This window comes from Labrus bergylta, chromosome 4 (genome assembly GCF_963930695.1).
Source record: "Labrus bergylta chromosome 4, fLabBer1.1, whole genome shotgun sequence".
In the NCBI taxonomy this organism is placed as follows: Eukaryota; Metazoa; Chordata; class Actinopteri; order Labriformes; family Labridae; genus Labrus; species Labrus bergylta.
The window spans coordinates 14,961,275-14,986,617 of record NC_089198.1 but is presented as its reverse complement, the minus strand read 5'-3'; the positions used below and the strand labels follow the sequence as shown (position 1 = coordinate 14,986,617).

The following is a 25,343-nucleotide window of genomic DNA, read 5'->3' as shown; positions in this document are numbered from 1 at the left end:
ACAGCTGCATTACGTCCAAGATCCCCTGAGGAGACTGAGCAAATGTTACCCTCAAGCCAGTGAATAGTTTACCAGACTGCAAGCTAAAGCTCTTAATCTGTTTTTTGACTGCAAATGAAACAAGCCTACATCCACAAACATGATTTTTATTTGACAACTGAAGGGCCTGCAAAGCAATGTGTATCAAAACTTTACTTTTATGGTGATTTTTTTTTTATGTTATGTTTTGTGTCAAACTCTAGTTCTTAAATCCTCATCATCAATATGTTCAAATCAACTAATATACACTAGGCACACATTAAGATTAATACCAGTGGTGTATTTTAACCAAGTTATAGGACTTTGTTACAGTATTCTTTTTGGAGTACCAGTACTTTACTTGTGTTTTTAAATGTCTCTAACATTTCACTTTTACTCAAATACTTGTGTACATGTGTACTTCTACAGTGACACATTTCCCTAAAAATCTACATCACTCAAATTTTGGTTGAGTCCAAAGATTTTGGATTTTGGTTTAGAAGCAAAAAACTGAAGGAGGCCATCATATTAAAAACCTCCAAGAAAAAAAAGGGGAAGGAGAAGAAGAAGAAGCAAGGTAAATCAAGTGCAAATGTGAATTAAGGATTTTAAAGCTACTATTTTCCGTTTAGTCATGTCAGACTTTGAATGCCAGACGCTCCTCAGAGTCATTTTCTGATATGAAGTTTAACTTTAAGTGTGGCCTTCAGTTACTTTGCCCACCACTGACAATTACATCTTTAAACGTAACAATTTGAATACTCACTATATTTGCCTTATATGATGTTAATATGTTTAAGTTTAGTTTAGTTTAGTATATTTTTTAACTGAATTTAATTTGAAGAATCTTTATATATCATTATAACTTCCATCTTAACCTTTCAATGTCACTTTTCTTAATTATCTTTGAAAAGATGTGACTGTATGCTATCTTCAGAAAAAAGCAAATTAATTTGGATAAAATATTACAGAAAAATTCTGTTATGACATGAAAATAACTTTTAATTCTTTGGGGTAAGTTCATTTTTTAACTTACCGAGGTTTTGATCTTGACTGTGGAAACTGCAGTTTTTCATTTCTTTTACACAAGTAAAACCAAAAACTCTGCAAGTTTTACTTCATAATCCTAAAAGTACAGTTATTTGTCTTTTGACAAACTCTAACATTGATTATCAGTAAACAGGTCGTATGTCAGGAGCATCATTAGCATTCACTCTGAATCTGATGAATGAAAGTCCAATATTTTCTCCACTTTAAGCTCTTCTTTTGTTCTCCTCCAACTCCTGATTACGAAGTAAGTAGATGAATTCTCCATTGTTCACCAGGTGGTCATAAACTGTAGCTGTGGGGGATTTTGGTGCTGGGCAGGTGTTAAGAGGTTAATACCTTGACGTCTATCTGATGTACCCTAAAAAAGTTCTGTATTTAAGGGGCAACTAAACCTCTTTAAGTGTTTCCTGAAAATACGTTTAGTATGAAATGACTTATCTCTCAAATCCATGCCGTTATATACCGTTATTATTGATCATTGGCTAAGCTACATGCATGATTACCTTTTGCAAGTAATGACATCATTGTCTGTAGTCGAATACTGAAACCATCACATCTCAACAGGCCTGCAACATTTTCTGTAATCACCCCTCAAAGAGAGCCGTTGGCTTTGTACCTAGAATGATTGCCAGTATTTCAAACTCCAACCAGTGTTTGTGTGTGTGTGTGTGTGTGTGTGTGTGTGTGTGTGTGTGTGTGTGTGTGTGTGTGTGTGTGAGTGTGGTCTTCTAATGTGATTTCTCCACTGGCTCTGACAAACCAGCAGGACAGACTGCCAGCACAGCAGTCGCTGCTTTGATTTTTCCGTAGACGGATGAATCACTGTCGGATGAACACTTAGTGACCCGCGGCTTAAAGGCCAAGATTAGCTCTTTAGGGTCCATAACTGATGCTGGAGCTTGAACATCCTGCTGTTCACCTGAGCTCTCTCCCTTGGTCATCCTTTTCGAGTCAGAGGCAGAAAGTAACCAACACAACATTTAGATCAACCTGAGACAACTGTACACAGCTTGCTGTCCACACAGCATCCGTTAAATATTTACTTCTAACCACATTCAAAGGTTTGTCACAGTGATCCAGGTTGACACAAGTCAAAGCATGTCATTTGTTTGGATGTTGATATTATTAATGCACCACTACCGCCACTTTGTAAAACAAACTAACAAGCTCTGTTGAGTGAGAAAAGTGAAAGATCAAAGAGAAGATTTCCTGTTAGACACTGCCTACCTTGTAGAGCCCCCTCCGTCCTCATCCATGTCTCCATGAGTGACAGGAGTGGAAGACTTTCGACCCCTCTGGTTACCTCATGTCCACTCTCCTTCTACATCTGTCCAACTTCAAGCCCGAATAATTTGCTCTCTTACCTGCATCCCTTTATTCATTCACTACTCGGCTCTAACCGTCATTCAAAGGCCCGTGGTGAGCCAAATAAACAAAAAAAAATGTCTTCAGTGTTAACACAATTCAAAGCACAGCATTTTAATCACTATCTCTTCTTTCTAAAACAAGCCCAAAAAGCTCTGTTGAGTAAGAAAAGCTAAAGAAATCAGAAGTTTTCCCGCTGCCTTCTCCTCCTTCATTCCTCGCCCAGGTGTTTGCGAGCGACAGAAATGTAAATAGAAACGATTGCGTCCCGCTGTTTTGTACTGCGTCGCTCGTGGGCTGTTAGGCCACTCAAAGAGGAAACAATCGCATGCTGTGTGGTTAACAATGTCAGACCATTCATAATGAATCCTGATTATTACTTACTATTTATACTGGCAGTTTTGTTGTATGGATGAGAGTATGGTAATTAAAGATTTTGACATGGAGAAAATGTACAAATCTTTGCCAAAATGTTGATTGTTTCATTTAATAAACAATGCACTAATCCTGGATTCTCTTCTGAAGATTGTCTTTTGTAATCTTTGCATGCTGGAGATTAGTAGTATTGACTGAATATCTCTGCAGATGTATTCTGGGGGTTGGAGAGAGTCCAATAAAAGCATCAGAATAGTACATTTTGGCCAGTTGACTGTAATAACAGCAGCAGGGCGCTCACAGCTTCCTGTTGTCATCTCCTCCTACTTTCTGCCTGTCCTCTGAGTGACACTCGCATGTTCTAAGCAAATTGAATCAGAAGAGAACACTGCGTACTCACTGTGCTTGAATCTGGATGCTGTGAGCTTCCCATGACTACTGTGGGACTAAATGCAATTGAAGTTTCTATTTGGAGTGTTCTTTTCATTAGCAGAAGCCTTCACTTCGCCTTTTTCCTTGTGTGACTCCATGAAAAGAATTGATTTAAACACTTTATAAGGCATTTATGAAGACCCGTGTGTCATTTGCTTAGTTTTCTGTGGAATTTCAGCAGAATGAAGGAATCTGTAAAGGCAGCCCCTCTTTCATATTTTATTATGACTACTGACCTGTGGGAAAGTGTGCAGAAATGTGACTTTTAAAGTTGTTGTAATGAAGAAGATTAAAAGCATGCTCTGTGTTGGTAATATGATAAAGGTTTGTGATCAAACTTTTAAAAATTAGAACTTGTTTAATGAAAATCAATCCGTACTATTTTTTCATAGAAAATCCAAAAGATGTTACGTGTAGGCACTCATCTTAGTTCCTAATTTCCTGTCTTGACCTAAGAGTACCAACAATGTGTGACACTAACCAACATTTGAATAGAAATAAAGACTTATGCCAATACGCAAGCAGCCCAAAGGATGTCACAGAGCAAAGGACCAAAACTCCAAGTTTTATCGACAGCCTGTCTGGGTGAAAGGGACGATGGTAAACATCAGGAGATAACTCAGGTCAACATCAGCAGAGTATTTGATTCATGTAGGGGCCCTCTATTGTTTTTGTTAGCTTTCTTAACATTTCCCTGTTTGCTTAATGGCAGTAATTGCTAGCTAGTAACCTCAGAAAATGCTTTGACGTTTTTTGTATTTTGACTGACTTGCAGTTCGAAGTTGACTTCATAAGCAAATATTTTAAAGCAAACAACCAAGATGTACGCATTACAGATCAGTAACAGCTAGCTGGCTTAACTTAACTTGTTGCTCATGCTAATCTTGGAGTGGATGAATTAGTAGCTATTAGATCGTAAGACAACATGCTGCAGATGTCTTCTCATGAGGAAGCTGGGTCAAGGTACAGTTAGGTCATTTTTTCTCTTATCAATTTACTTGATAAGAGAAAGTGTTCAAAACATGATGGCAATGAGGCGCTGGTGGCCTACTGGATGGTTCATCTGTCTCATGTGCAGACGCTGCAGTCCTTGAGGCGGGCGGGCTCGAATCCAGCCTCTGACTCCTTTGCCTTGTGTCATTCCCTACTCTTTCTCCCTGATTTCCAACTCCGTCCACTGTCCTGTCTCTCTAATGGGTTGGCATTAAAGGCCCAGAAACAAAAAAACAAAACAAACATGACAACAATTGAGGCTTCGTAAAAACAAAGCAAAAGCACTCCAACGCGAGTACAAATATCAGTTCAAACTCAACAAGTGGTGGCATTCGGGTTGCTTGATACAAATCACAGTTATTCCAGACTTATATAACAAGAGTTCCTCTGGGAACATCAGCTCTGCCCAGCGTCTCATAAAGGAGTGGGGGGGTCGGGCTGTGTAACATGCTTTTTGTACACTGGGTCCTTGCCAGTCAGATAGCGGAGAGTTATGCTATAGGGCAGTTCAGGTCATTACACGCACCATTCAATCCATTGTTTGCTAACTAGTTTGTTCACTGCATGTGGAATGCATATGCATCACTTGTTACCTCAGACAACCTCATCTGTCTTCATTTGAATACTTTTTGTTTCTTGTTTTTTATCCTTGAAATCTTTAACATTCTGCTCTTTAAAAAGATGAAACATTGTCGTGAAAAGTGAAAAACCTCTAAGGGATACATAAAAAGTTTTTTAAATAAATATTGTGTTTTTTTACAAGGAGTTTTTCTCTTTTAAATGCAGAATCAAGGAGAACGACCATATTTACCTGAAGGTTTTTTGGGCTTATAAATTGATATAAAGTACACCTCAACATGTCACATACCATGTTTCATACAGTAATGTTACTTATTTGGCATGCATCTCATAGTTCACATGTCTTATCTCCCTTTAGGCTAAGGCAGCACTGGCTGTGCTTTGTCAAGTCAAAGCTGTCTCAAAGTGAACTTTGAAAAAAAGAGTTTGAAACGAACACCTTTAAAAGCTATGTCATGAATATTTGATGTGCGTTTCTCTGGAGGAAGAGAAGTGTTTTCATAACAGAGAAAAATGAAAATCTAAAAGTAGGTCATCAGTAATGAAGAGAAACACTGGTTGAATTGAATCGCTAGATGATTGCAAAGGAACAAAAAAGAACATTTAATTATGGTCCCGTTATTGAGAACTCCTTCTGTTGGCCCTTTAGAACAACTTGTTATACTTTGGATACAATTTTTATACCTTTATAGCAGTTTTTTTCTTCTTCTCTTAAACCCTCCTAAATCTGAGAAAAAATGCAATTGTCAGTTCTTTAATTCTTCAATGAACCCTCTCTCCTGTTACCGTTAACAACTGATGTTGTTATTGAAAGAAGTAAGAATGAAACTTGAAGTATATGGCCATAAACTGTCACAGAACAGAAGTTATGCTGAAACACTCTCTGTGTTTGTCTCTGTGTGTTATTCAGCATAAATTAAATACTCATGATTATTATCCTTTAGAAAAGGGTACAAGTTACAACCTTGGGGTACTTACATGCTGCTTAAATTAAATATATTCACAGACTAACTCAGCACAGATGTATTTGGACTGATGGATATGATAATGGAAATAATAATTTTAGAATAGGGGGCATAGCCAGGGGTAGTAAATAAATATAAAGGACTTACCCCAAGCTTTGGATCCCTATTAGGAAGATCTATGCTCTCATTTTCAAGCAACTGTAAATACAAATATAGATTTAAAATGACACATGCTAAATATCAGTCAGTTGAACAGAATCACCTTTTTGAGCCTACATATGGTATAGTATTATTCTCCTATTGTTTTCATCATTCTGAAACCACATTACAACCTGTTGAAGATTATTATCCTACAAAGAGGCAGCAACTTTCTGAGGTTTCTTATTTAAAGTCACATTGATATAGGGTCTAAATTTAGTCCGAACGTTTTGAATTGACATTACTAAGCTTTGAAAAGGACATGAAAAGCGTCCTCCTAGGTCCAGATTCATTGCTTTAAGACGTTGTTCATGTTTCTAACAATGTAAACTTGGCTTTGTTTTTTTTTGATGAACCATTACTCTGAGTCATACACCTGTTAAAGTCAGACAAATCACTCTCAGTAACTCTCATCAAAGAACCACCAAAAATCATCTGATGTCAAGTTAAATCAGCCAAAGTAAAAAATACAAAAATGTGTTCAGTTTTGAATGACAGTTTGAGGTCATATTTAGGGTCTATACTGGGCCCAAAGCTTTACCCAGACCCCTCATATTTGGAGTTTCATGCTCAATGTGCAGAGAAATCATACCCTCTTGCTTTATGCAATACCAATTATTTGTCCCTGCTGCATCCTATCAGCAACAATAAAAACCAAGATAATTATTATTAAAGAAGTTTATGTTGCATGATTCAAATTATGTATATGCAATAAAGCAGCAATTGAAGTGACACACTACAAAGAAACCCTCGAGCTGGCAGCTAGTGCAAGCAGTGAAGACGCTTTGAGAAACGGTGAATTATTTTTGGCTGTCCATGTCTCAAGATCAGAACCATGTGTCTGCCACGTGGAGGTTTAACTGGATTTGTTTAAGAAGAAACTTTTCAGAGGCCAACAGATAGAGGGACGAGATTGGCTCCATCTCATATTCATTAAGGCTTTATATTTAACTGTTTCATGTTCAGCAAGTGCATGTAAACATTTTAATGTCTGTGGAGCCCCATAAAGTCATATCAGTTTTAGAGTTTACATTGAAACATCATAAGATAGACCATCAGGACTGTAATAAAGTAATGGGACAGATTAATGAAGGGTACATTTCACCATAGACATTTTTCTTTTTCTTTTTTCTATTGACTCCAAACCTGTCCCTCTATTAAAATCTACTGACAGTAGAATGCGAGTAGAATTAATTGTACTATTTTATCATGATTTCATGTGAGTTATACATTTGGACCTTTTTAGCCACCTTAGTAGTTAAAGCAGTGAGCATTGAGAGCACATACACTTGTGTGTGCAGCTCTGGTTCAACAACATTCAGGAAGAGTTTAGTTCAGATTTGTGTCTCTGAAGTAAAATCTAATCTAAATATTCTTGTTCAGTGATAAAAATGTATATTTAAAAAAGAGTACATCTTGACAAACTTTTACTCCTAAAACCTTAATGATCCACTTAATGATGTTTCTCTGGTTAGACTATGGTCTTAGATGAAGGGTCTGATTTACTTAAACTGGCTTCCTCAGGGTAGGAGGAGCTGTGGTGATGCCTGGCAGTGTCTCCTTCTTTAAATCACTTTCCTCAACATCTTGCACCATATCTGTGTGGAGGCTTCTGCCAGGCATCCTTATAGCCTTAATCTGCTCCTGAAGGAGAGAGAGAGAGAGAGAGATTCTCAATAGATTTAGAAGCATGAGGAGAAAACTAGCAAAGTACTGTATGTATTTAAATTGAATTTACTGTGTCCAGCAGCTGCTAAGTTGATTTGTCAGCTTATTTATTTTATTTGACCAGAAAAGAAGATTTGTGAAAGGTGAATAATAACTTGAATGCACTTGAGTAAGTTGTTAATACATTGAAGGAAGTTGTGTGTCAGTTTTACTGCAATGCAGTAGCCTACTGTATAGCCTACTGCTGCAGAGGTTGTTGGGATTTTTTCTGATTAATGATGTAGCTTTTCAAGTACTCAACCATACTTATAGAAAAAGGTTTTCATCAAATTTTCGGTTTTCTGAACTGTTATTGTGTAGTTGATCAAAGCCTACATAACATGGACTAAAATTGTTCCATATTTGACAAAAAACAAAAACATAACTCCAAAAAGTGAGCTGCATTTTAATTGCAAATAAATGCATCATAAGCACGCCTCACATGAACATGTGTCTCCTTCCTGTTTTCCATGTCTTGCCGCACATGGAGACATTAAAAGCACTCCACTCCTGTTTGCTCTTGGTAAATATGGAGGGCGAGACCCTGGTTACCATGGAAACGCTCATTTGTTTTGTTCAGACTGTGATCCAGGTGTAGGAGGAGGTCAGCACAGTCTGATTGAGTGATAATGAATGTCGAGATGAAGTATATGAAGTAAATAAAACGACATACATACACACACAAATACGCACGCACACACACACACACACACACACACACACACACACACACACACACACACACACACACACACACACACACACACACACTCACACACACACACCCACTCACACAGACAGCATGCATGCATGTAGCCACAGACACACACATTAAAGATTTAGACTCCCTGCCAAGTTGAATGAAAAATCTTGACGTCAAGCTGATCTCATTAGTTGAGCCTCAAGGATCATCTGGTCTGTGTGTGTGTGTGTGTGTGTGTGTGTGTGTGTGTGTGTGTGTGTGTGTGTGTGTGTGTGTGTGTGTGTGCGCGTGTGTGTGTGTGTGTTTGTGTGTTTGTTTGTGTGCACCCTTATCTCCTAAATCACACTCACTCTATGTCTTTATTTCTTAAAAGAACCGCATCAATTAATTAGGACAATAAATGAAGGAGGAAACACCTTCGACAGGATGTCATTTATTTGTGCCCTTTTTAAATAAACCCCCACAGAGGATGGAAATATGGAAGAAAATGTTCCAGACTGCATTAATAATCAAGTGTGCCAGCGGACGGTTATTTGTCCATCCAGCAGTCAAGCTCTTGCAGTGAACAATGTTTCACTTCAAGTAGTAGTCTGAATTCATAGACCAGGAAATATATCATCAGTTTGTTATTTGTTTACATTGAAGCTCCTATGAGGATCTTTTACGTTGTGTGACTTTTGCGCATCCTTTTGACAAGGCTGTGTGTGTGTGTGTGTGTGTGTGTGTGTGTGTGTGTGTGTGTGTGTGTGTGTGTGTGTGTGTGTGTGTGTGTGTGTGTGTGTGTGTGTGTGTGTGTGTGTGTGTGTGTGTGTGTGTGTGTGTGTGTGTGTGTGTGTGTGTGATTAATAAAACTATCCTCCTTCTGTCTTTTAACAGCCAAACGTATTACTCACTGTAAATCTTTGCTGTGGAAAATGTAAACAAAGTCTGTTCCTGTAGTGTGCTCCTCGTCTGACAATGACCCTGTGACAGCACTAACAGATAAATCTTCTTTCTGAGGGTCTAGTTTGTTTTTGTAGGTAATACAAGTAAATCATGAATAATTCAAGTCTGTTTTATAACGAGATAAAAACTCCTGATTGGAGCTTTAAAGTGTGAAAATAAACGTAATTCTCATTCAAACAAAAAGCAAGTAGGCTACATGTCCACTGTGATTGTTACATTGTTATTTAACTGTTACCAGTGCAATGATGTGAAAGAAACATTTCTGTTGCTTAAGAATATGTTATTCGATTTCATTACACACTGTTTTTTTTCTTGAAATATGTGTGTTGCTTTTTTGGATGGATAAAGAGATAATCGGAAACAGCAAAGACTCCCCCATCCAGGACAAAACGGAAAAGACGGAAAAGCACATCCTGGTCCCTTGATAATGTCAGTCACATGCACGTTTAGACAACGCAGCAGTTTTTCATTAAAGGAAAACAAATGAAAAAATGAAAAATGAAAAATATACACAGTAAATTAATCCACCAGACATACATGTGTAACAGCAACAGTGTTTTCGACTGTAAAAGGCAGCGAAGCTGAAATGAGAGCGACCTGATTTGTTTATTTTATTTAGTCGCCAAATTTTTTGATGAAAGTTTTTTGTTAATAAATTCTGAGGTTGACTTTAGATCGAAGGTTGTTTTTCTTTTTTTTGATCGCGTGTGTTAAACACGCTCAGCAGCGGCTTATCTGGAAGTTTATTTTGAAGCCATAACACCATAAACATATTTCAGTAAGACTCTCGCATATTATCAAACACACTTTGTGTGTCTTTACAAAACCTCAGTCACTCCAGATGTGAAGTGTTCACCATTTCTTCACTCTGATGTCATAGTGGATACAGTCTCCACCTTTCATACTTTCAGGATTACCTTTTATATTCTTTCTAACAATCCTGGTTCCAAACTAAACAGCTTTATGCTATTGGCAAGGATAAAAAGCTTTAACAATGCATCCTGTGTCTTATTTTAAAATCTCATCAGTAGATGATTTGTATTCTTCATAATGACGAGCTGTTTGATCAGTGCTGAGGAGTACATTTCATCATTTTCCTCCTGAAATGAAGTGAAGTCAAAACACAGAAAAAAGTTTTTCCTTACTTAAATGATTTGATGAGTTATATCTCAGTAGTGTTAAGAGGCTAACAGTTATACTATAAACTGAGTGAAACATGTATTTTAAAAAGTGCTTCAGCTTTAAAAGTCACTTAAAGTATGAGGAGAGATGAAGAAGATTTACAGTATGTGTTGTCATTATGTACATAAAGATTCACTTTAATATAGGCTGTGATTTAAGGGATGACATTAGAGAGCCTGTTCATGAAGTATTCCCCCTGTGCAGGGGTCTGTTCCTCCCAGCAGCTTGGGTTTGATTCCACCCCTCTGCCCTTTGCTGCACATCATCTCAACTCTCTCCTCCCTGATCTGTCACTCAGCTGACCTCAGCTGTCCTGTGTAATAAAAAGGTAAAAGAGAAGGTGAATAAAAATAAATTCTTCATCTAAAGAGAACGTTCTTGTTACTTTATTTATATACTTTTATTTTAGTGTTAAAGAAATCCTGCTAAAAAGTGATGATTTTAAAGACCCAGAATCAGGTGTGATACAGAAATTTCCTGCAGACAATCTGCGTTGGCTGTAGCTGACAGGCTGCCTAAAGATCCACTTCTGTTCTGTTCTGAGTGGTTTTGTAATATTCAGAAGGCCACATGTGATACTGGATGGAGGAAGGATTTTAGCAGCCTTTTAGTTTTCCATTTGATTTCGTACCCACTCATTGATTTTTTTTTTTTCTTGTCTGTCAGATGCACTCTGCTGATTGCAGCAGTCTGAGTTTCTCTTTGGTCCTGGTCCAGATACTATAACTGATCCACAAGAGGGGGGAGACCCTCGAGTTAAGTGCTGCTGTGTCAATGCACTTCATCAGCCTAATCGTTGAGCTGTTTTACAAAGATCATAAAAAATGTCATTCTGTTTTATTGCATCAAATCCTCACATTGTAAGGGTTATTTGCTGAAATGCAGATTGATTCATATTAGATGAGAAGTGCCATGCAAAGGTGAGTCGAGCACACATGGAACTTTTGGGAGATAGGATTTGAGCACTTAGTGTACATTCATTAAGACGCTTAGATGTGCTGAAGATCAGAGGTCTAATCTGAGAGCAGGTTGTCGGTCACTAAGGTCCAATGCTTGTATCCTTCCAAAATTCTGACCCTGCTACTTCAATGGCCTCGAGGCTTTAATTAAAAAGCTTCTGAAACCACAGAAAACAAATTGTGTAAGACCTCATCTTTTTAAAATGTTTTAAGTAGAGCAAAGACATAATGGGGTGATGAGTCAGTTAATGATCAGCACAGCTATCGTGTGTGTGTGTGTGTGTGTGTGTGTGTGTGTGTGTGTGTGTGTGTATGTGTTGTTTTAGGACTATATGTGTTGATAGCTAACAACACAAAGAACAAATGTTCCACAGGTGGGATTAAACAAATAAAATAAAGCTTCCTCTTACAAAAGATTTACTTCTTCTATCATTTAGTGTGTTTTTAGGGAGTCATTTTCTGTAGTGATTTAATTATACATGTTCATATTACATATCCAATTATTATTTAAATTTAATCATACAACTTAGTTGGACTTAAAAACATGTGATTTTGTTAAAAATGCATTTTTTTTATTCGCTTTAATGTACCTAAGAATAAAGATGTTAAAATAGTTGAACCTCCTCCAAAACAACATCATTCAATATATGATTAGAACAGTTGTGATCATTCAGCTAGTTAAAGTTTGTTTGATACTTTATCCTCTAAAGGCAGAGGTTAAATTAATTATTTTTAAGTATTAAGACTTTTTATTGACAGCTACAGAGTCTGTGTCAGGTGTTGGATTGGAAATTCAACACATTTGGTCCACTAGTGACCTCTAGTGGAAAAACTCAGTCACTTTTGCCTTTTCACGTGTGCTATATAGAGGATTTGTTGAATAAACTTTAGGAGGCCTCTGGTGGTGTACACCAGGCACTACATTTTGTTATCTTGTATTTGGCAAAATAATATTTCATATAGCTCTTGACATGGGCAGGATGGGACACGCCCCCCTCACAGCCTGAAGTTTTGACTGACTGTATTTCGTACCAAAACGGACCAATCTGTCTGTAAAAAACAGTATAGAGTTATATATGTGTATATATATATATTAAAGACTATTTATAAAGTACAACTGTATATTAGCAGATTATAACATTATTCAGAGTGGATATGAGCATGAAACAGTGGTTTAAACAGTGGTCGAAAAAGAAGAAGACACCCTCTGTGGCAGACTTGTATAAGGTGTACTAAAGGTATATTATTCAAGGGCACCTCAGCAGTACTCGGGAAGTGACCCTCCAGCTACCATACTTTGGTACGCACTTGTACTTGAACTCGTAACCTTCCTGTTCCCAACCCAAGTCCCTACTGTGAGGTCATGCCACCCCATGTGGTGAAACATTTTAAGATTAATTCCAGGAAGTTACAGAAAAAAGTAGTGAATATCTTCCCATCACCACATCACAACCACAATACTTGGTATGTGAGTGCACGTCCTTTGAAAACGGCCTGCTGCAACAGTGTCTGTGGTTAAAGAGGAAGAAGGGTCTTCATGATTGATTCTTGTTAACTTTATTATCTGTGACTTCTCCAAAATGATTTAAAAATGCAGATTTTACTGTAAAAATATATGTAAAAGTTCTTCACTTCAAAATAAAACAATTGTCATGAAGTAATATATATGGTTAAATGGAAGTAATGTCTACAAAATCCTCAAAATTCAAGTTTTCACGCGATAGCAACAATGTAGGTGTCTGCTGCTCATTACACACAAACATGCACACGCCTGTGTGTCTATTTATTCAGCTTTGTGCCCACTCAGTGATGAAGTCATATGGGGAAATACCTTTCTTCTTTCTTTCTCACTTCTTTTGCTTTTGTAAAAGAAGTGATCATGTAAATAAAAGTCTGAGTTATTTATTTGAATGTCATGTTTTGTTTTAGATTTTTAGTTTCTATTATATTCATGTATTCTGTATTTTCTTTGGGTTTTTGTTTTCATTTTTAAAAATGTCATCGTTATCTTTTTAAAAGCCCTCACCCTGCTCGAGGATCACCAGATGGGGGTGCTCTCCGCTACAGCATCACTGCTTACTGTGAGAGAAAGGGCCAACACGGGAGACAACTTGGTTTTCCTGATGTGGCTAAAAAAGAGGATTAAAAGATGTTATATGTGTTCATGCGCTGGTTGTATGGGGGATTTAAACTCTCAACATTTGTTCCATTTGAGAAAGTTGAGAGTGTGATTTAAAAATACGTTCTTTGTAATCACGCCTTCATGAACTGAGAGCACAGAGGCATGCTGGGACATGAGCCTGTGGTCTGAGGTATGTCTCTTTGTGCATGAGTTTAGTCTTTCCTCAGGCTACACATTTCTGCTTCTCTTTTTTTAAAGGCTTTGACACCACTCCAAGTCAATCTTTTAATGCTTAAAGAACAGAAAGGTCTCTCATCTTTTGCTGTGATCTTTTGAAAAATGGTTATGTGTCCTTTTAGGTTTGGTGCTAATGAAACAGATACATTTATGAATCTGATCCTCTCTCTACAGGAGCCATGAGCGCTCTTTTAATCATGTCCCTATTTACACTGAACAGAAGACATTTTGGCTGACTCCATTTGTTCTTAAACATAAGGATGAAATCCAAAGGTTTTAAGAGACACTAACACATTGTTGTTTTAAGGTTCACATGGGATGAATAACCAACAAGACAAATACAGGCTAATGCTCATCTTATCCTTTAATGACCAAGCACAAGGTACTTATCAAGAAAAACTTTCAAAAGAAGGAAAGTGATGAGGATTATATTTTACATCAAATTAAAGAACATGTTGAATGTACAATAAAGCTGAGACAAAAAGCAAAGAGGCCCACAATTCAGATCCATACTGAAGAGATCAAAGTTGTTACATAAAGATTGTTGGGTCAAACTAAAGCCCAGAAAATGCCATTAAATATTCTGAGCATCTATATTTTCACTTTAAAACGTTTGATTTCAAGTGTTGAACCGAAGTTTCCCGGTCTCAGTACATCTCTGCAACAACAAATCTGAGGGATTGTCGCCTGCTGACTCTATGAATGGAGTGTTTGACCTTGAGCAGGACGGCGATATTATCTTTAGACGTAGTCTCTGCCCGGCTGGTCTGCAGAGCGGGATGGAGGGTAGCGCTGGGATTTCCCTGAGCTCTTACTAGAGCAGTTGCAGCAGAAGAAGCTCCCTCCTATCATGATGAGGAAGGCAGATCCCCATCCAACATACAGAGCACTTCCAAACTCATACCTGGGAATCATTCAGACAGTACATGGGTCAAACTACAAAACCTTCCATCAATTACAACATGCAAGTCTGAAAACAAACTGTTCATAGCCTATTGAATTAGCTTTGATTCAATCGCACTGTTCAGATACCACAAAGACATTTCTATAAAGAAACGCACAAAAAAGACCGAGGCCATGTTAGCTTACTTTAGCTTAGCCAACCTTAATGTTAGCATTTAAACTGAAATCTATGGTGGCAATGAAGATACTTGATTTTATAGCAGTTCATTATCCTTACCTCCCTGTAGTAACTCCCTATGTCTACACTGGTAGCTTAGCATCCTCACTGTCCTCAGACCTGTTTCATTCTGTTTGCAATCTTTCCCTATATGCTAAACCAAACAAAGTTAATATACACCACGCTGCAGCAGGCTGAAGCTTGTATCTTTTCAATGTATTTTCATACAGTTCTTCTAATGTGTAAAATTTAAAGAAATATAGACCATATTTTTATTTTTGACTGCTACAAGAACAACAGCACAATGAGACAGAAAAGGATTAGGGCCACTCAAAAAAAAGTAGTTTGAAGTTCTGACTGAGAAAATGTTCACAATTCTGACTTTTTAGAGTGGCCCTAATCCTCTGTACAATTACAGTTAGCTTACCCAAGTTCCTTCCCCTGTCTCATTACACACACCTTCAGTTATGATGAGTGTGAAATACAGACTGACAGGGCAGAGAAAGGTGAGCTCACCTGGAGTTAGTGGGAGTGAAGGGGTCGTAGAATTCTTTGGCTATTCTGTGTCCGTACCAACACGTTCCTACCAGAGTAAGAAGACCTGAAGAAAAGTACAAATAGAATTGATTTTGTTACATTATATTATATATTTTAGTGTATCATTTTTATTTAGCCTAAGTATACGAAATAATCACTGCCTGTTAAATCATGTTGGGATGTTGTTCCATTATTGTGGTCAGTGTAAAACAAACAGCAGCGTGTTGAGATGTGTTTTAAGATTAGATTAGATTAAGAAAGTAAATTCATTCTGTTTATAAATTGTGTCTAAAATCTGACCAGCAATAATGAAGATGATCCCTGCGGTTAGGGCCACTTTGTCCTTCTGCTCGGGTGCGTCTGCCATACAGGTGGTGCACCTCATGCCCACAGCCGCCACCAGGATGGAAATTAAGCAGAGCACGATGGAGCTGAGCATCAGCCCTCGAGTGCCCAGCACGATCCCTGCAGACAAACACATGACACACTTAATATGAGATGGTTGAACTCAATATTCTTTTGCTTTGACTTTTTATCTTTTAAAAAGTTCTTTAATTCTTGTAGATTTGTGTTCAAATGCCACCGGGGTATAAGATAGTCATTGTCACGAGAATGTCTCTATTGAATCTCAGTGTACAATCTTGTTGACAACAAAACGAGCGGGAGTTCAGAAAGTATGAGTCATCTTCAGAGAGATGCATTCCAAAAAACTCCCTCCAGTATTTCTTAATCTGATGACAGATATCAGCTCTTCATGTTAAAAAATAACAGAAAACAAAACCGTTACACACAAAAGTCATTTTGAATACTGAACTCCATCCAGAACTTTAGTTCATTTTAAAAAGTTTCAAAGAAGAGGAACATCTTTTGTTCAGCCAGCTGCTGGTATTTCACTGACATGTCTCTGCACGCATGAGCTCTCAGGGAGAATAAATGGCATTTAGGACCACAAAGATTTAAACCTTCTTACTTTAAAACAAACAGGCCCATCCATGATTCTAACTTATTTTTTTTCAATGTAAAGGGATTTCACTACTTATCCAAAACATCACTATTAAAAATATGAGTTATATTAAGAAAAATACAACATTCTTTAAAACATGAGACACATTACCTGGCAACTGCAGAAGTGAATCATAAACTTTACACTGAACCTGCCCAGTGCTCTGTGATACACAGCTCTTCCACAGGCCTTCATACAGAGCCTGAGCTGTGATGATGTTGTCTCCTGCATACGAAGAAGCTTTCCACTCCACCATGACTGTGGATGCTATTGAGCCGATGAAGCCCAAGAAGGCCAGCGCAAAGCCAACAAGCTGAATACCTGCATTGGCCATCAGTTGAGTTGAAAAGACAAATGTATGAGAAACTAGAAGAAAGAAAAAAAAAAGTTAAGATTTAGAAGTCTCCAATTGTTCCTTGATGTAGTCCCTGCTGGTTTTGCTTTGTGGTGCTCAAACAGTGCTGCTGTCTACCTGTGCATCCCCTGGGAACACCCTGGAGGGCAGGGAGGATCCAAGAATGTCAGGAGTCAGGAATCTAATGTGAGGAGCAGCAGGACGACTACTAGTGGCAGCTACAAAACATGCAGCCTGCAGCATTAAAGATCATTCAGAAAAAAATCCTCAGCTGCGAGCACAGTTTATATTTAAATCTGTTCATGTATAGAAAGTTAGTTTATCTCTATCTATAAGATAATAAATGAGACATTTTAAATAGAAACACTGCCTTATTCAAACTCTGCCTAATACTGATTTATGAATCATTTTAACTGATAAAGCCTCCACTTCTATTCTTTAACACTTCATGTGTGTCATTATTATGTGACTCTCTTAACTCTATAGCTTTTCAGCTAAGTCTTCCTTGTCAATTTTTATCGGTTTCTAAAGTCCTCTGTGTTATAAACAGAATGATCAGTTGTGTCATATGTTGTATTTCTTATTTCTGATAGAGATTTGAATAAAATAAAAGAGACTGTGCAGCTTTACATGTAGCCTATATGCTGTATAATCAATTTTTTCTTGATTCTATTCGTTGTCTTTGGTAACTAAAGACTATCTGACTAACGCCTGCTTAAATTAATATAAAGAAAAAGATTAGAAGTTGTTTTTCCAACATATTGTTCATATTAAAGTCAGTCACACTCTGCTCAGTTGGCTGATTCACTGTATTTCAGGACTGGTCACTTAAGCGTGAATAAACACAGGGCAGGAAGTTGGTCAAAGGTTTTTTTGTGTTGCCTAATTCAGACTTGTTGTTGTTTGCACTCTGTGTGAGCGGGATTGTAGATCCACAAGCAAAGTTGTTTCAATGCAGTAGGATCTCTGTAACACTGAGGTATGTGGGATTTCATTTCATTTCATAGAAAAATACACTTTGAATGCTACTTATTCTTCTCCCTGTGGATAAATGGAAATAGAAATTCAAGCACAAGAGTAATACATTCGTTTCTATGATTTTCTTTGAACTCATCCAGTCTTTATTTGTCTTTTTGAAGAGTAAGCTATGGGTAAAAAGCTGCGTCTGGTTCTGCTTCTGCTGCTTCTCTGTCAAAAAGGAAACGCAGAGCTACATACCTTTTGTCCAGTCAGATGCCAGTGTTTCACTCCGGTCCAAGTTCTGTGTGCTGAAACATGGCTTTCACATCTACCGAAGAACATGTCCAGGCAGATCACAGAGTTCATTCTCATGACATCCAGTGTGGCCCACCTGTTCCCCAACACTTTGGAGGACAGCCCCCAGCTCACCAAACTTGTCTTCCTGAATAATGTCCTGACAAGTATTCACTCACAGGCTTTCACACATCTGACCAACCTGCAGGAGCTGGAGATCAGCGGGAACCCTCTGCTGAATCATTTTCATCTGGGGACTTTTTCAAAACAGGGAAATTTGACTAAACTGCTGCTAAACTACAACCAGGTAAATGAGTTGCTCCCTGGCATGTTTGACCCTCTTAAGAACCTGGAAACTCTGCAGATGAAGGGCAACGTCATATCAGATCTGCCTGAATTTATTTTCCTGAAGCTCAACAATTTGCTTGTCCTGGATCTGTCACAAAATAAGCTAACAGAAGTGAAAAGACAAACATTTGTTGGTCTTGGAAAGCTGGAGACCCTGAAAATGAACAACAACCTCATCAGCAATCTGACATCCAACACGTTTAACAATATTTCTCAGCTGGCAGAGCTTCACTTGGAGGGGAATAAGATATCAGAGCTTGCTGACAGCATCTTCTGCATGTTGACCAATCTGAAGGTGTTGAACCTTCGTGGAAACATTCTTACAAGCTTCAGCGACAAAGTTTTTGGATTCCAGTTATCAAATTTGAAGGAGCTGAACCTAAAAGGCAACAGACTGACTCAGCTGTACTCTTTAAGTCGTTTCACAACTCTTACGGACCTTACATTGTCCTCAAACCAACTCTCATACCTTCCGCAAACCATTTTTAAGAATGTCACGACCCTGGAGAATATCGACTTGTCTGAAAACCAGCTCAACTCGCTGCCCGGAACAATCTTTCGTGATCTTTTTTCAATCAAGACTATTCACCTGAACAAGAACAATCTGAGCAAAGTGGAGGCCAACCTGTTTGAGGACCAGCTGCTCATGCAGAAGATCTACCTGTCCGACAACCAGCTGGAAACTATCCCACTGGGCCTCTTAGACCCTTTAATCATGCAGCACACAGTGAGATTCCACGGAAACCCCTGGAAATGTGACTGCCACTTGTTCTATCTGCATGACTGGGTGCTGAAGAATAGCCTGGACATAGAGATGCTGGACAGGGTCCTCTGCCATGGACCCAGATTTTACAGAGGCCGGACAGTCGCCTCCATGGACAGGGACCAGCTGGTTTGTCAGGTATCTGAAGATGAGATGCCTGACATGAGAAACTGTATCCTACAAGCTTCCAGAAACAGTGTGACCATCAAGTGTAGAGTGGATGTATCCTCTCCGATAACAGTGAAGGTACTGTTTGAGGAGGAGGGTGGCAGTGTTAAGGAGCATATTTTGACAAATAAATCTGGACCCTCTAATTGTAGCAACGTAGCAATAACGGAGAGCCCCAATGAGTAGTTTTTGTGTTAACCACATGCAAATAAGTACTCGCGCATTTGGTTATTCAAAAAGTCACATAATATCTTCTGTCCAAGTCGATACTGTAAACAAACCTGTAACTCAGCAGCTGATAACTGGCTTACATGCTGAATGATAAGAAGGGTGTATGAACCCATTTCCTGTAAAGTTTAAAGTTCAACCCAATACTTTTGAAGATCCTCTCTGCTTAGAATGGACTTATACTTAAATGATGCCTACAAACTCACAGCCTCTTTTACTATTCACAAATTTATGGAATAGGGAAAATCCAGGGTGACATTAGACTATATTTTAACATATCTTACAAGACATTACCCACCACCGCTAACATCTAACTTTAACAATTCCTAACTAACATGTCTGATGGCTAGCTAACTTTACTGTAAGCCAGTTAATGTTACATTTAGGTAGCTCATGGTATGTATTTTCATGTATCCATTCATGTTGGTAATTTTCTATTTTTTTGGTTAGTGCACACACCCCATGTAAGGAGGCTATGTTCTTCCAAACGGGCAGCCTGGGTTCAAATCCGACCTGTGGCTCCTTTCCCACATGTCATGCCCCACTCTCTCTCTCTCCCCAATTTCAACTTTCCCCAAATAAACTTTAAAAAAATGTTTATTTTACCCATAATTGTAAAAACATATATACAAAAGAGTAGTTAAATCAAAAAAAAAACATTAAGTGAAATGTAAATGAAATGAATGTGTGAAAATGCCTAAAATTTTAGTTTGCACATGACATCAACATTGTAGCTGTCTGCTGCTTATTACACTTAAAGATGAACACACCTTTATCTTTTCGATGAAGTTTAGTTTGCCTGCTCAGTGCTAAAGTCTATACATGGAAATGAATTGTTTTCTGCTTCTATCCTTTCACATTACTGTATAAAATAATTGTATGGTTTTTAGACTGTTGGGTTTTTTTGTGTTATTCTTTTGTGATATCAGGGTTTTGATAGGCCTAAGAGTGTATGTGCGTATTCATGAGATGCACTACGTTATATGCCTTAACCACTTCCAGGGACATTGGGGGTCCCCAGTCTCTGGGACCCTTATGTTTGGGGTCATGAGATGAAGTGTTTGGTAGCCTTCAGTTTAGAAGGTACATATCAACTTTCCTACATAAAGGAAGCATAAATAACAACTTCTGCATAGCACAACAGAATCTGAACAACAGTTATACATTACTTCACTCTTGACACAGTATCACTGTAGCAGTCTGAAAGGCCCTGTGCTCCACATCAAGCCGTACTGTTTCATAATTCTAGTTTTTAAATTACAATTAATCACATTTTTAATTGCATGTTTGAATTTCCATTCGTCTGCTTTTAAAAATAAAAATGGCAAGGCATCATTTTATTTATTATTTTCTTAAGATGAGAGTACTTGCTGTTTCAGACTTTATACGATCATGATAACGACTTAATGCTTATAGCCCTAATAAATATAAATGAAGTTCGAATTAAAGCAAATAATAAGAGTTGGTGGCCGGCTGGTGACAGGAGTCAGATCATTTTCTGCCTGTTGGGCTGTGATTAGTGACTGGACAGTTCTCTCAAATATATCCGATGCTGATATCCGTTCTGTGCTGAGCCCAGATTAACACTCACCAGCCAGACCTTTCACGCCATGTCATATAACCTGCTGCAATTTTGCTCTTTTAATAAACGTTTAACTTAATTTGCTACCAGTGTTTAATTAAGAACACAAGCTTGTATTTGTATTCAAGGTAAGTTACAAAAGGCGTTTTAGTTTTGTTGATAATTATTGTTCTATAAAGAAAGAACATCAGTATCAGCAAAAATAAGTATCTGCATGTCAGACTTTTAAAATCCTGGGAAAGACAATGCAATCGGTCCATATCTACAAATAATCTCAACCTGAGGAAAACAAAACTGACAAATAAAACTTAACAGAAATAAATCTAATTTTACGCTATATTTTGCCATACTACTTAACAGCGATAGAGGCTTGAGCTACTTTGACAAGATGAAAGTGGCCAAAACCTGCTTGCATCACTTAAGGTCATTTAGAGCATCTGATGAATGGAGTGGAGCATTGTTAAGTTAAGCCAATTATTGTTAAACGTGTCAAATGTTTATACCCAAATCTTACAAAGCACAGTAACTCTCCATGCCACCGTGTTAGCACCAAACTTTACATTATTTCAGTTTTACTTTTAAGGTCCCTGAACAACATCTCAGCCTCTGCGGCCATCACTTTTTTTTTACCATTCTGCCACCAGTAAATAGTTTCTTGTACTTTGTTGTGTGCCACTTACAGTGAAGCCTTTGTTACAGGAATAGCCTTCTTTGTCAGTTGGGTGGTTTTTTATGAGTTTCTTTCAGCTTGTTCGCCTTTTCACTTTGTAGCGTGCCGCCTGCAGGGGAGTCCCATGCAAAGTTACCGTGGACTTGACTGTAGAGGCGCTCCGTGAGGTTTCTTTAGCTGACTGAACTGTTGATGTTGCAGATGAGACACAAACTTCAGGCCTATCCCATTATTCTGCATCTGAGGAGTGGGAACCATGGGCGGTTCTAGGCAGGGGCCAAGAGGGGCCAGTGCCTGTAACACTGAGCTTTGGTCCCCCCTGTGGCCACCCCTCCAAAAGGAAGAGCCCCCTCATAACACATATACAGTATTTGACAACAGGACTCACAATCTAGTATTAAATACTCTTACTGAAACAAATATAAATCATGGTATTTTTTGATATGCGTTATTATTTGGCATAATATTTATATATTTCTTAAAGCGATCATCTTTGTCTATTTTTCACCTGGGTTTAATGTCCCCCTCTGACAAAACAACTGGCCCCAGTTTGGCCCCCTCAGTAAAAGTGGTCTAGAACCGCCACTGGTGGAAACATTACAATAAACATCTGTATAGTGTAACTGAAGTGGGGAGAGGCTTTCGAGTGCATTTGTTGTCAGAATTTTTTTGTCCGCAGTCTGTGAAGCCTACTTCTTGGCGCTATACTAAAAAGCAGGCCATCGAGCTTCTGGTAATTCTCAAGTGAAGTGTTGGAGACCCCTTGAGAATAGTTGAATGCCACTAATGAGTTCACAAACATTTGGTTTATAGGCAGATGTGCCTTTGGATCATTTTCTTTAATTTGATCAATCGAGAATCTGGTAAATGTCATTGGCTTTTTTCAATCTTGAACCATGTCAGACATTATACATTGAGTTACTGCTTTTAAATGTTATTTGGCCACAAATGTCCTGAAAGCAAGAGCTAGTTTATCAGACCCCAGCTCCTCAAAGGCTATTTGAATAGCTCTTGTATTTGATTATTATTTATGATGGTAAGCCAGTGAATTTGTAGCCAGTCAAGGTGAATCAAATTATTATTTTAATACTATTCAAAGTGGAATTGAGGGATTTGACCTATAAATCATCACCACTTCTGCATGTCAGATAGGCAAAGTAACCTGTTGTAAATACATTGCAGTAAAAGGTACAATATCTTATCTCTTAATCTCTCTATTCCTATTTTCTTCTATCTTCTCTCTCAACAATAAACTGGACTGGTCAAACACACAGACGTCCTGTACTAGAAGGGACAAAGTCGAATGCAGGCTGCAAAGGCTGAAGAGACTGAGGTCCTTTGGAGTTTGCAGGACTCTATTACGGACTTTTTATGACACTGTGGTGGCATCTCCATTTTTCTATGCGTCTCCGTTTTTCTATGCAGTGGTCTGCTGGGGACGAGGGAGCACAGAGAGGGACAGGAAGAGACTAAACAGACTGGTCAGGAGGGCCAGTTCTGTCTTGGACTTTCACTCGTGGAGGAGGTGGGTGAGAGAAGGATGTTTGCTAAGCTGACATCCATCACTGACAACCCTTCTCATCCCCTGCATGACACTGTGGGAGCTCTGAGCAGCTCCTTCAGACTGAGACATCCACCCTGCAAGACAGAGCGCTACCGCAGGTCGTTCATCCAATCTGCAGTCAGACTGTTTAACAGCCTCACCACCAAATGACTCACATGAGATATGTTCATCATAATCAATATGCTACACACTGAATGTGTTTTTAATAATAACTGCTCTCTGTCTTTCCACATGTGAAGGTGTACATAGTGTATGTTCCTATATTATTGTATAAATATTGTATCTTTATTCTCATATTTAATAACTGTAAATGGTTGTTTTAAACTTTTTGCTATTTTTGTGAATTCTGCGCCCCTTTTATTGAGCCTGTGTAACAACCAAATCTCCCCCAATGGGGGATCAATACAGTTTATATAATCTGATGAGCTGTATCTGTGTTTAAAGAAGGATAAATGCATAGTACAATTTTAGTAGCACAAAATGTAAAAGAGTTTTGAAAAATGGTCATATTTGACCACTGTGATGGCACATATTTCTAAACTATTCAGCATTTATTGTGATCATCCTATCATCCAGGGATCTTTAAAAGTTGATGGAGACCAGCCAGTCCTGCTCTGACCACTCCACTGCCTCTGAACACTGGGAGGTATGATAAAGAGAGAGGGAGGAGGGAAACTTCAACACAACAAGGCACACAGATGGCTACACCTTGAATACAGCACTCTCACCCAGGGTTAATAAGGGTCAAAGGCCAGGGGGTCGATTGGGTCCTCTGTCCGAGCTGAATGACATCACCATTCACAGAACAAAATGTGATGGCTGTCTCACTTCCAGAGTTTGGAGGGATGGCCTGCAATTGGAGGTAATCCTCACTCGACTTGAACTATGAGAAAAACTGGACTTTTAATCTGAGAGGTTTTGAGCTAATGAGCACCAAGATTTAAATCTTTATTCAGTGTTGTTCCCAGGTTTAAATAAATCAATTGAAAGAGTAAATAACCTAATAGAAACAAATCCTTGAAATTTGACTTAGGAAATTGTCAGGATTTTTTTCCTTGAGGTTGTCTCTTTTGGTAAAATACTGATTTCTTTATACTTGTGCTTTGCCTTTACATGTTTTATTGTTGCCCCGGAGGGATTATTATTTTCAGATCCGAGTATAATATGCAAGACAGTGGAATCTACACCTCTTAACCCGTACTTTTTCGGTGTTAAAGTTAAGATTAAGCTGTTAAAGAATCAAACAAAACATGGCTGCCGATAATCTGGAACTTTCTGAATCTGAAAACAAAGCAGTATATTGAATTGAATTGATTGCAGTTTGTGTTATGTTTAATATAAAGTGTCGGGACAATGGTTTTGTTGAAAATGAAGTCCACTTAATTATGCTCTGATTGGCTGCAGTATCAGAGGCATTGTGTCTGCACATGTTGGTTATTCTGGTTGTAAAGTGAAAATTCATTAACATTTTTAACAACAACAATTAGAATTCCCAATTGGTCTTCCAATGCCAAATCTGGTTTATTTGCGGTCACCTTTTTAAAGACTTATAAAAGCTTCATCATTCTGTAAGATTGTGTTGATGTATTTTACAGTTAATCGTTTTACAAAAGGATATTGCCTTCAGGATATTCTGCATCTTTTAAGTAACATTATATTCAAAACTAAGGGAAATATTGATTTGATTTGATTTGATTTATTTTATTTTGAACATGTAAAGAACAAAAACAAAAAAAACAAAGAAATGCTGTAATTAAAAATATGTTGAAAACAAATAAAATATAAACACAACATTACATGCCCGAAAATGAGTAAGAAGTTTAAATTTATCTAATCCTACCCCATTTTAACTCAAATATATAATATGAATTGTAGGTATTCAATTGTATTAATTAATGTAATATATTATGAAATAATTACT

At 38.0% G+C, this 25,343-nt stretch overlaps 2 protein-coding genes across 2 annotated transcripts; one reads left to right on the top strand and one right to left on the bottom strand.

The window, feature by feature from the left end:
* Window positions 1-14,176: 14,176 nt before the first annotated feature.
* Window positions 14,177-16,969, bottom strand: cldn1 (claudin 1). The gene is made up of 4 exons (XM_020650289.2): window positions 16,602-16,969; window positions 15,788-15,952; window positions 15,467-15,551; window positions 14,177-14,734 (listed from the first exon to the last, which is right to left on the bottom strand). The coding sequence occupies exons 1-4, from the start codon at window positions 16,822-16,824 to the stop codon at window positions 14,572-14,574; spliced, it is 636 nt and encodes a 211-aa protein (XP_020505945.1). The 5' UTR covers window positions 16,825-16,969; the 3' UTR covers window positions 14,177-14,571.
* Window positions 16,970-17,146: 177 nt separating this feature from the next.
* zgc:153913 (carboxypeptidase N subunit 2) lies at window positions 17,147-24,508 on the top strand. The gene is made up of 2 exons (XM_020649588.3): window positions 17,147-17,824; window positions 17,985-24,508. Exon 2 carries the CDS (start codon window positions 17,993-17,995, stop codon window positions 19,562-19,564), a length of 1,572 nt encoding a protein of 523 aa, XP_020505244.2. The 5' UTR covers window positions 17,147-17,824; window positions 17,985-17,992; the 3' UTR covers window positions 19,565-24,508.
* The last annotated feature ends 835 nt before the right edge of the window (window positions 24,509-25,343 follow it).